This window comes from Tamandua tetradactyla, chromosome 4 (genome assembly GCF_023851605.1).
Source record: "Tamandua tetradactyla isolate mTamTet1 chromosome 4, mTamTet1.pri, whole genome shotgun sequence".
Lineage (NCBI taxonomy): Eukaryota > Metazoa > Chordata > Mammalia > Pilosa > Myrmecophagidae > Tamandua > Tamandua tetradactyla.
In genome coordinates, this window is record NC_135330.1 from 72,705,198 (window position 1) to 72,717,753 (window position 12,556).

The following is a 12,556-nucleotide window of genomic DNA, read 5'->3' on the forward strand; positions in this document are numbered from 1 at the left end:
AGAAAAGCCATGTTTTAATCCTAATCCCATTTTGTAAAGGCAGCTGTTTCTTCTAATCCCTATTCAGCATTGTATATTTGAAACTGTAATTAGATCATCTCCCTAGAGATATGATGTAATTGAGAGTGATTGTTAAACTGGATCAGGTGATGACATGTCTCCACCCATTTGTGTGGGTCTTGATTAATTTCTGAAGTCCTATAAAGAGGAAACATTTTGGAGATTGGAGACTCGGAGAGAGATGCTGCAGCATCACTAAGCAGAGAATCCACGAGCCAGTGACCTTTGGAGAAGAAGAAGGAAAACGCCTCCCGGGGAGCTTCATGAAACAGGAAGCCAGAAGAAAAAGCTAGCAGATGACACCGTGTTCGCCATGTGCCCTTCCGGATGAGAGAGGAATCCTGACCATGTGTTCACCATGTGCCTTTCCAGATGAGAGGAAAACTCTGACTGTGTTTGCCATGTGTCCTTCCACTTGAGAGAGAAACCTTGAACTTCATTGGCCTTCTTGAACCAAGGTATCTTTCCCTAGATGCCTTTGATTGTACATTTCTATAGATTTGATGTAATTGGAATATTTTCTCAGCCTTAGAACTGTAAACTAGCAACTCATTAAATTCCCCATTTTAAAAACCATTCTGTTTCTGGTATATTGCATTCTGGCAGCTAGCAAACTAGAACACCTTCCATGAAGGGTTTTTGGCTACAATTGGTAAACTTATTAAGATTGTTGTAGGCAATCTAAGTATATAAGGCCTAAATATACAAAGATATATGTAGAAATACTATAGTTTTATTATGCTAAAGGCAGCTAACACGGAATATTATTTAGAGAACATTAATTCTTTAAACATGGTTTCCGTTGGTTCTTTGAACATATTTATAATTCAAGCTTTGAAGTCCTTGTTGTTAACTTTAAACTCTGAGAACTTGCAGAGACAATTCTACTGACTGCTTTTTTACCCTGAGTATGAGTCACACTTTTTTCATTTCTTTGCATGTCTTATATTTTTTTTTCTAAAAAAAAAAAAAGTATTTTAAATAATATATTTTGGTAACTCTAGAGTCTGATTTTTCTTCATCAAGATTATTGTTGTTGCTGTTGGTTTGTTTGCCCTTTGGCACCCTGCTTCCACTAAATTCGTAAATCTGCTTTCACTCCATCATAATATGCAGCTATTGTCTCTGTTCATTTTTTTCTTGTTTTTTACTTTTAAGCTTGGCTTCTGGGGGTTGCCCCTGTGTCTACACAGCTTACTGTGGACTGAATATTCATATGCAAAAGAATGAAGGCAGACCCCTACCTCACACCATATACAAAAACAACTCAAAATGATCAAGGACCTAAATATAAGAATTAAAACTATAAAGCTCCTAGAATAAAATATAGGGAAATATCTTCATAGACTTATGTTAGGCAATGGTTTCTTGCACTTTATATCAAAAGTGTATGCAGCAAAGGAGAAAAATAAATAGAATTTCAACAAAATTAAAAACTTTTGAATATCACGAGGCTTTCTCACAAAAGTTAAAAAGACAACCTGCAAGATGGGAGAAAATATTTGGAAACCACATATCTGATAAGGTTTAATATCCAGAATATATAAAGAAATCCTACAACTTAACATAAGAAGACAAATAACCCAATTAAAAAATGGGTAAAAAACTTTAATAGGCATTTCTCCAAAGAAGATAGAAAAATAACCAGTAAGCTCAAGAAAAGATGCTCAACATCATTAGCCACTATGGAAATACAAAACAAAAGCACAATGGGATACCACGTCACATTCACTAGAATGTTATTATTAAAAAAATTGAAACCCACAAGTGTTGGTGAGGATGTGACAAAATAGGAACCCTTGGACATTGCTTGTGGGACTGAAAAATGCTGTGGAAAACAATTTGGTGATTCCTCAGAAAATTAAGTATAGAATTACCAGATGGGCCATTATGATCAAATTGATCAAATTTGATCATAATTATCAAATTGAAACACCAGAGGAGACATAGAATTTGGAACTAATCAAAGGTGTTTATACAAATCTACTAAATAAGTTCAGTGGGTTGCCTAAACACATAAAGGATAACAAGAAAACACCAGAAGAACATAAAGAAGAATTTGAAAGAATACATTAAAAATAGCAGCTCTAACAGAAATGAAAGATACTGTAGATAAAATTTTAAAATCACTAGACACACAAAACAGCAGATATGAAGAGGTAGAAAAAGAATAAGCAAACTAGAGGACAGGACAACCAAATTCAAATGTAGAAAGGACACATGGTCCTGCACTGTTGCAGTGCAACAGTGTCTCAGTGACAGAATTCTCACCTGCCATGCCAGAGACCCGGGTTTGATTTCTGGTGCCTGCCCATGCCAAAAAAAAAAAAAAAAAGGATGGAAAATTTCTAATTGGATCTCAGGGAAATGATGGGCTATATGAAGTACACAGAAATAAGAATTATTGGTGTCCCTGAAGGAGAAGAGAAGAGGAAAGAGGTAATAAGATTATTTGAGGAGATAGCTGGGGAAAACTCTCCAACACTTATAGACAAAGCAGAGGAGTCCAGTGAACTCCAAATAGAATAAATCCAAATAGACCTACTCCAGGACATATACTAAGGAAACTGTTAAATGCTGAAGAGAAGAAGAAAGCACTGAAAGCAGCAAGAGAAAAGTGATTCACCACATACAAGGGAAATCACATAAGACTAAGTTTGAACTACTCAACAAAGACACCAAAGGAGGTGGTGAGAAGGAAGTGGTATATTTAAGATTCTGAAAGAGAAAAATTTCCAACCTAGAATTCTTTATCCATCAAAGTTATCCTTAAAAGCTGAGGGCAGGGGTGGGAATGGGGGAACTGAGGAAGATTAAAATATTCACAGACAGACAAATGCTGGAGAGAATTTGTTAACAAGAGACCTGCCCTGCAAGAAATACTAAAGGAAGTTCTATTGGCTAGAAAAAAAAAAGACAGGAGAGAGAAGTCTGGGAGAGAACACAGAAATGAGAGAAAGGGCAAAAAATTTAGAGATCTGACAAATAAGACCAAGGATAAAGTGGTAGATTCAAGAACTGCCTTTACAGTAATAACTTTTAATGCTAACAGACTAAACTCACCAATTTAAAAATACAGATTGGCAGAATGGGCTTAAAAACATGATCCTTCTATATACTGTCTACAAGAGACTCATCTTAGACCCAAGGATATAAATAGATTAAAAGTGAAAGGATGGAAAAAGATATCCTACGCTAGCTGCAACCAAAAGAAAACAGAAGTGGCTATACTAATTTCAGATCAAATACAGTGTAAAAGCAAAGATGTCATAAGAGACAAGGAAGGACACTGCATATTAATAAAGGGGATGCTTCGCCAAGAAGAAATAATCATAATTGCTTATGCACCCAATCAAGGAGCTCCAAAGTACTTGAGGCAAGCATTGGCAAAACTGAAGACAGCAATAGATAATTCAACGATAATAGTGGGAGACTTCAGTAAACCCCTCTCGTATAGATATAACAACCAGATAGAGGGCTAATGAGGAAATAGAGAACCTAAATGATGAGATAAATGAATTAGCCCTAACAGGCTATATATAGAGAGAGTGTTACACCCCAAAACACTAGGATATACATTCTTCTCTAGTGCTCATGGAATGTTCTCCAGGATAGATCATATGCTGGGGAACAAACAGGTCTTAATAAATTTAATGAGATTGAAATTATTCAAAGCACTTTTCTCTGACCACACTGGAATGAAGCTGAAAATTTATAATCACCAAAGAACGAGAACTTTCACAAATATATGAAGGTTAAATAGCGTACTCTTAATCAGTGGGTCAAAGCAGAAATTGCAAGAGAAATTGGTAAATATCTGAAGATGAATGAAAATGAGAATGCAATGTTTTGGAACATATGGGATCTGGGAAAGACAGTGCTAAGTGGGAAATTTATTGTCCTAAACACTTATGTTAAAAAAGAAGAAAGAGCAAAAATCAAGGACTTAACTGCTTACTTGGAGGAACTATAGAAAGAACAGCAAATAGAAGAGAAAAAACAAAGATTGAATAAATAAAATAAATGAATTGATTGGTTCTTTAAGAAAATCAATAAAATTGATGGACCATTAGCTAGACTGGCAAAGAAAAAAAGCGAAAGGATATAAATAAATAAAATAATAAATGGGGGGAGGTCATTACCATGGAACCTGAAGAAATTAAAAATCATAAGATTCTCTGAACAGCTATATGCCAACAAGCTAGACAACTGAGATGAAATGGAGAAATTCCTAGAAACATAAGCAATCTATACAAACATTCCAAAAAGAACTAACACCATTCCTGCTCAAACTCCTCCTGAAAATTGAGGAAAAAGGAACTCTGCCTGACTCAATTTATGAAGCTAACATCACTGTAATGCCAAAACTGGATAAAGATACAGAAGAAGGAAAAACTACAGGACAGTTTCCCTAATGCATGTAGATGCAAAAATTCTCAGCAAAATACTTGCAAATTATATAATACTTATAAAAGAATTGTATACCTTGACCAAGTGGGATTTATTCCAGGCATGCAAGGTTAGTTCAACACAAGAAAGTCAATCAATGTAATATAACACTTTAAAAACCACATGGTCGTCTTGATTGGTGCTGAAAAAGCATTCAACAAAATTCAGCATCCTTTTCTGATAAAAACACTTCAAAAGGTAGACATCAAAGGAAATGTGATTCTTCAATATCATAAAGGGCATATACTAAAAACCCACAGCCAGCATTATACTCAGCAGTGAGAGACTGAAAGTCGTTCTCCCGAAATTGGGAAGAGAACAAGGATGCTTACTGTCACCACTGTTATTCAACATTGTACTAAAACTTAGGCAAGAAAAAGAAACAAAAGTCATCCAAATAGGAATGGGATTAATAAAACTTTCATTATTTGCAAATGACATGATCCTTTACTTGGAAAATCCCGAGGAATCTGTGATAAAACTACTTAAGCTAATAAACAAATTCGGCAAAGTGGTGGGATACAAGATTAGTGTGCAAAATTCAGTAATGTTTCCATACTAAGTATTGACCTAACTGAGGAGACTAAATTAAGAAAAAATTTCCATTCACAATAGCAACTGAAGAATCATGTATCTAGGAATAAACTTAACCAGGGATGTAAAAGACCTATACACAGAAAACTACAGAACATTACTAAAAGAAATCAAAGGAGACATAAATAGGTGGAAAGAATTCTTGTTCATGAATGGGAAGGTCAAGTGTCATTAAGATGTCAACGCTAAATTGATTTACACGTTCAATGCAGTACCAATCACAATTCCAATAGCCTACTTTGAAAAAGCTAGGTATCAAATTTATTTGGAAGGGAAAGGGGGCCAAAAACTTCCTAGAAAAGAAGAATGAAGTGGGAGGACTTACACTTCCTGATATTTAAGTTTATTATAAAGCCACAGTGGTAAAAACATGGTATTGGCACAAAGAAAGACATATTGATCACTGGAATCAAATTGAGAGTTCTGAAATGGACCACCAGATCTATGGTCAACTGAACTTCAACAAGGCCTTCAGCCCCACTGAACTGGGACATAATAGCCTTTTTAATAAATGGGCATGGGAGAACTGGATATCCATAGCCAAGGGAATAAAAAAGGACCCCTACCCCACACCCTATACAAAAATCAAAGTGGATCAAAGATCTAAATAATAGAGCCAATATCATAAAACTCCTAGAAGAAAATATAGGGAAACATCTTCAAGACCTAGTAATAGGAGGTAGTTTTTTAGACTTTAAACCCAAAGCACAAGCAACAACAACAACAAAATAGATATATGGGAACTCTTCAAAATCAAATGCTTCTGTGCTTCAGAGGACTCTGTCAAAAAGGTGAAGTTTGCAGCCAACTCAATGGGAGAAAATATTTGGAAACCATATATCTGATAAGGTTTGATATCTGTTACATATAAAGGAATCATATAACTCAACAACAAAAGGATGAGCAACCCAATTATAACTTGGGCAAACAATATGAATAGATATTTTTTCCACAGAGGAAATACAAATGGCTAACAATTACATGAAAAGATGTTTATATGCATTAGCTGTAAGGAAAATGCAAATCAAAATTACAGTGAGATATCATCTCACATCTACAAGAATGGCTGCCATTAAACAAACAGGAAACTACAAATGTTGGAGAGGATATGGAAAAATTAGAACACTTATTCAGTGCCGATGGGAATGTATGATGGTACAGTAACTGTGGAAGACAGTTTAGAGGTTCCTCAGAAAACTAAATATCAAGTCACCCTAGGACCCAGTAATACCACTGCTCAGTAAACACCCAGAAGAGCTGAAAGCAGTGTCAAGAACAGACGTTTGTACAATGATGTTCTTAGCATCATTATTTACAATTGCTAAAAGATGGAAACAACCCAAGTATCCATCAGCAGATGAGTGGATAAAGAAAATGCAGTATATACATACAGTGAAATATTATGCAGCAGTAAGAAGAAATGAGATCCTGAAGTATATGACAACATGCATAAACCTTGAGGACATAATGTTGAGCAAAATAAGCCAGACACAAAAGGATAGATACTGTATAATTTCATTAATATGAACACCCTGAAAAAATGTAAGCTCAGAATCTTAAAATGTAGAATATAGGGGATCTATAGAGATAGACAGAAGCTAGAAAAGGGGGAATGTTTATCTAATATGTACAGACTAGTGAACAAGGTTGAACTTAAAAAGTATGGGAATGGGTAGAGGTGACAGTAGTTCATCAGTAAGTTTATAAATAATAGTGCCATATTGAAAGTAAATATGAGTGAAAAACGTTGTTGAGAGCCATGTATATAGCCCTTCAAATACAATTTCTTGCATGAACCTAATTCAAAGGTATGACACTTGTAGAAAGAGTTAACAATAGAGGGATATATGGGAAAACTATTTATTGCATGCTATGTCTATACTTAATAGGAATACATCACTAGTACCAGAACAATACGAGGGATAAATAATTCGGGGTGGGTGGGAGCAAGAGTTAGGGGGGAGTTTTGGATTTTCTCTTTGGTATGAGTGTGTCTGTTATTTTTCTCTTTGGAGCAGTGAAAATCGTGTAAAATTGAGTAATAATAATTGTACAACTAAGTGAGGATATTATGAAACATTGTTTATTTTGGATAGAATATATGCTATATGAATATATGTCAACAAACTCTGCAGATTCAAAATAAAGAAACAGAAAGATTCTAGCACTAGAGTAATTGTGTAGAGAGCGGTATACCTATTCAGTGTTGGTAGGTTTACAGAATGGGGCAGCCCCTCTGGAGGGTAACATAGGGGACCCACAGGAGGCTAAATATAGGGTTGCCATATGATTAGCAATCCCATTACTGGGAATATATTTGAATTGAATGGACATTTGTACACTGATATTTATGGCAACATTATTCATGATACTCAATGGATGGAGGTAACTGAAAGACGCATTGACTGAGAAGCAGAATGGTTTACTGTGGTGTATACATATGATAGAATATTGTGTGGCCACAGAATGCAACAGCATCAAGAGGCAGGTATCGAGGTGAATGAAACATGAGGACATTATGTTAAGCAAAATAAGCCAGAAACAAAAGGACAAATATTTTATGGTGTCTTTTGAAAATACTTGTTAGAAAATTGGGGCCTAGATTGTAAGTTCAGCAGTCACATTTATTCCTGAGCTATAAGTGTAATTTCTAAATTTTGAGATGTTGTGCTATATGTATATAACCTGATATTTTCCTGGCACTTTGGGTGCCTGTGTGACACCTAAGACTCAGAGTTGGAGTTCTGCAGCTCTGAAAGTCAGCATTCTTACATACAGCAACTGTTAAACTGAAAAAGAGATCAGGCTTCAATTGGAGATGAGAATTAAACCACATCTGGTTGGGACTAAGGTAAATTGAATACATGGTAACAGATGATATTATCTGTATTTTAGAACTTTACCTACTGTATGAGACCAAAGGAAGAGAGGTTTATTTAGTACAAAACCTAAATGTTCTATAGCAAAAAAGCTAACAACTTGTCTGGCCAGTTCAATTAAACAACTTAAACTTATGAAGTGTAGATTTGGAAACAAAGTCTTGCAATTCTGTATAGCTTAAGTAATACCTGGATATATTTTAAAACATGTTGGGCAGATAATTTAAAAGTATTGGCCAAGTCCCTTGAGAAAAAACATATGAAATGATTAAATTTTCCCACTTGGGAAATTTCTGATACTGTTTAAAACATTAGGTACTCCGAAGTTCATAGGCCAATTGCTTGAACTTGAGTCTTGCTCTTATGAAACTTATTTCTGTAACGGAGAAGCTAAGTCCACCTATAATTATGCCTAAGAGTTACTTCCAGAGAACCTCTTTTGCTGCTCAGATGTAGCCTCTCTCTAAGCCCAACTCTGAAAGTAAAATTATTACCTCCCCTCCTACATGGGACATGACATCCCGGGGTGAAAGTCTTCGCAGCAACATACGACATGATTCCCAGGGATGAGCCTAGCCCTGGCACCATGGGATCAACAATGCCTACCTGTTCAAAAGGGGAAAAAGAAATGTAACAAAATAAGTTTTCAGTGGCTAAGAGATTTTAAATAGATTTGAGAGGCTATTCTGGAGGCTTCTCTTATGCAAGCTTCAGTGAGGTATTACAAATTGCCATGGCATGCCAAGCCTCAACCAACAGTATTCCTCTAAACCCTAAAGAATCCCCAGGTTTCTGAGACTTTAGCAAGTTTCACTTGCTAAGTTTATTTTTCAGAAACCTAAAACCTCCAGTTGGTTCCTAGGCCAGATAAGCCATGAAACCCAGTTACCGGTCTCTCTAATAACACCAACCAGATGCATCCCCTGCCCCATAATGTCGACACCCCCCTTTCAATGTGAAAAAGTTAGAATGATCATTGCCCAAATATCCCTACAGTTTGGGAGAAGGATCGAAGAAGGGGAAGTTGTGATAGAGAAGATAAAATTTAACAAATGAGTATGACTACAGAATCATCATATTGCTATTTCTTTTTAGTTTCCAGTGTTTTAGAGCAGATAGAAGGAAATACCTGATATTGTGGAACTGTAATATATATCATACTTTGAAATTTGTTGTGTAACTTCTTGTTAAAATGTACATTGAAATTTATCACTTTTTTGTATGCATGTTACATTTCAAAATAAAAAGTGTTAAAAAGAAAAAAGGTTTCAAATCAATAACCTAAGTTTGTACCTTAAGAAACTAGAAAACTAAGAGAAAGGTAACTCCAAAGTAAGCAAAAGAAAGGAAGTAGAAATCAATGAAAGGGGAAAAAACAATAGAGAAAAATCAAGGAAACCACAAGTTGGTTATTTGAAGAGGTCAACAAAATTAATAAACCTTTAGCTGACTCTGAAATGTATTTGAAAAGGAAAAGGCCTAGAATATCCAAAACAAATTTGAAGGAGAAGAACAAACTTGGAGGCCTTTCACAACCCTTTTTCCAAACTTATTATTAAGCCACAGTAATTAAAACAACCATGAGTTCTTGGAACAAAGGTAGGCATATTGATCAACTGAACAGGATTCAGAATCCAGAAATAAGTCCTTACATTTGGAATGGAGAAACCAGAAATTAACCCTTACGTTTATGGTTAATTGATTTTCAATAAACAGTTATGTAAAAAAGTCAGTCATCGCTTTAAGGCTAGGAATGGGAGTGAGGATTAACTGCAAATTGTTCAAGGAAAGTTTTGGGGTAGTCACATGTTTTAAAACTGGATTGTGGTGATGGTTGTACAATTTGGTAAATTTACTAAAATCATTGAATTGTACACTTACAATAGGTAAGTTTTATTATATATAAATTATCCCTCAGTAAAATAATTAAAACAACAGTTTGAGGATTCATGAATGTCTCAAGACATTCCTCTAGCAGGTGTAGGGTCTACTATAATTATATATGACTATGTCTGTTTTCCCATGCTTTTAACAGTTCTGTTGCATATAATAGTAATAACTTATTGTATACATGACTCCTATTTTTGTAGAAATTGAAACCGATTTCACTCATTGGATGACATTATTTCATTTGAGTCAGCTATTCCACAGAAAGTGATTTTAGAATATGAATTCGCTTATTGAGATTTTAGGTAAAGTTTATTTCCAGTGTAAATATAGTTCATTAAGCCTTGCAAGACTTATTTTCCCTCCGAAATTTCTTGATCACAAAGGGAGTAATTTTTGCTCTCTCAGAATTTGGTACAATATCTAATTAATGTCCCCACAGGCTTTTTTTTTTGGCGGGGTGGTGGTGGATCCATGGTCCGGGAATGGAACCCAGGTCTCCCGCATGAAAGGCGAGTATTCTACCACTGAACCACCCGTGCACCCCCCTGTATGCTTTTGAAATAGGAAATTGTTAAATTTTTCTTCTTTTACTATATGAGAATAAGGGAAATAAGGTGAGTTTTTCAAGGTCATGTTTCAAGTCAGTTGCAAAGGCATAAATTCAGTTCAGCTATCCCCCACCAACTTATGGCTAGAGCACGGTTGGACATAGCTCCCTTTCAAGGAAACATGATCAGTTGGCTGTTAATCAACTCCATTTGTCATTGGGGTTGAATTTGGAAGTTCTTTCCATCTTACATTTCTTGATTCACCAGTTGGATTCCTGTTACTTACCAGGTTCTTCTTTTTCTTAGCTCTTGCAGTACAACCCTGTGGAGCGTCTTGGTGCTGGCGTGGCTGGTGTTGAAGACATCAAATCTCATCCATTTTTTAACCCTGTGGATTGGGCAGAACTGATGAGATGAACACAATGCATGTTTGTCTGCACACATTCTAATCTCTGTGACAGGCGTCTCCAGCACAGAGGCAACTTTACCTTAGAGTCATTTATGGCGCACCAAATCGTTTGGATAAAAACATTTAAGGAAATGGAAGAAGAGAAGGCTAAATGAGAACAATTTATCTATAGTTATTATCTGGACAAGACACTGATTTAGAATACTAAGGAGCTATTAGATACAAACTTTTAATCATGGTATGATCATTATTCTCTGCATTTAGTGTTGCAGATGAGTTGTAAACCCAACTGAAAGAGGAATTTCCATCAAGATATTCCTCTATTAGGAAGTTCTAAATAAAGAATTAAGTGTTACTAGAACGAAGGACCTTTACACGGCAGCTAACTGTTTTCTGCTAACTAATAATTGGTTTATATGATCAAATTATTATTTGCTGAATAAGAAACTAAAAGTGCTTTATGAATAATGTCATGTACACAGCTTAAAAAGTAAGAAAAAGTACACACGTCTAATAGGTAACTTGTACTATGATGCTGTATAATTAGTTTATCTTCAATGTGGTCTCATACTGCTTCATAATTTTAGAATCTGTGTGAGAAGAAAACACTCCGTGCTGTCAATTTTGCACTTTGTTGGGTGATACTGCTTATTTAGAGAAAGCATTCATATAAGTACTCATTATCTCTCTCTTCAACCTCATTTCCTTTGTTTATCTTTCCATTTCTTACACCCTTTACCTATTCTCTCATAGTCTGTTCTACCCACCCCTACTAACCCACAAGCAACAAAAAAGGGAAATAGCATTTATTTCCCCAAATTGTATCACTTACTAAGGACTAAGAAATCATGATGTCAAATAAATGTGGTAAAAGTATAAATCTGTCTTTCATTTCATTGCCTTTTTTTTTTTAAGAAAAGCCTTTGTTCCTTTCCATTTTGAATAATGTTAAAAATTTCTGCTGCTTCTTATGCTTGACTTCAATTTACGTTTTGACTTGGTATAATAAGAACTAAAGAATCTAATCTAAATGGAATTGAATGGCAATCCTACTTTATTACTTAAATTGATAGGACTTCTAAATTTGAGCTCCTAATATACTTGACATTATGCAGGAAGAATATGTGTTCATACATCTCCAAACATGTATTTTCATTTATGTTGCTAAGACAGCTTCTGTAGTCATGCGTTTTTCTCTAGTCATACATTGTTGAATGACGTATTTTCTATTTCTCACATTTACAAATGCTTTCAAACTGTTAATGGCTATTTTTTAAACATTGTCCAGAGAACAAATCAGTCAGTCTTTCCAAATTAGCAGCCATAAAGTTTATAAATAAAGTTTTCTGTATGTTTTCATCTTCCTTGTAAGTCTGAAATGTGTGTGAGAGCTACCCTTACTCCAGGAGTGTCTGTAAGCTTTCCATCTACCATCAGCCAAGTCCTTCTTTCAAATTAAGATGGAAGCAGAAATGATTTAGTGAAAGAAAGGAAGCGCACAAGCATTTTTTCCTTTTTCTATTATTCTCCCCTTTTTTCACTTTTGGCCCCTTTATAACCTGACCCCCCAGCTGAAGGACTGCAATAACACCAGATTGGGGAGCAGGTCACCAGGATCATAGCTCAAACAAGATGACATCACTTCCTGGAAATGGATTTCAGTCAACAGCTCCTGACCTCATAACAGGAACTTGTGCAGGTGAGACATAAGGATAACTTCCTGTGTA

The 12,556-nt window shown here is 35.4% G+C and overlaps 1 protein-coding gene across 5 annotated transcripts in view; it reads left to right on the top strand.

Annotated features, from left to right (window-relative positions):
• RPS6KC1 (ribosomal protein S6 kinase C1) overlaps positions 1–11,709 on the top strand; it is a 306,592-nt gene extending 294,883 nt beyond the window's left edge. For all 5 annotated transcript variants that reach the window (XM_077157789.1, XM_077157793.1, XM_077157790.1 and 2 more), the window contains one exon: positions 10,727–11,709. In XM_077157789.1, the coding sequence (XP_077013904.1) occupies positions 10,727–10,837 (111 nt within the window). In that variant the 3' untranslated portion in view covers positions 10,838–11,709. The remainder of the gene's footprint in view (positions 1–10,726) is intronic.
• Positions 11,710–12,556: the final 847 nt, after the last annotated feature.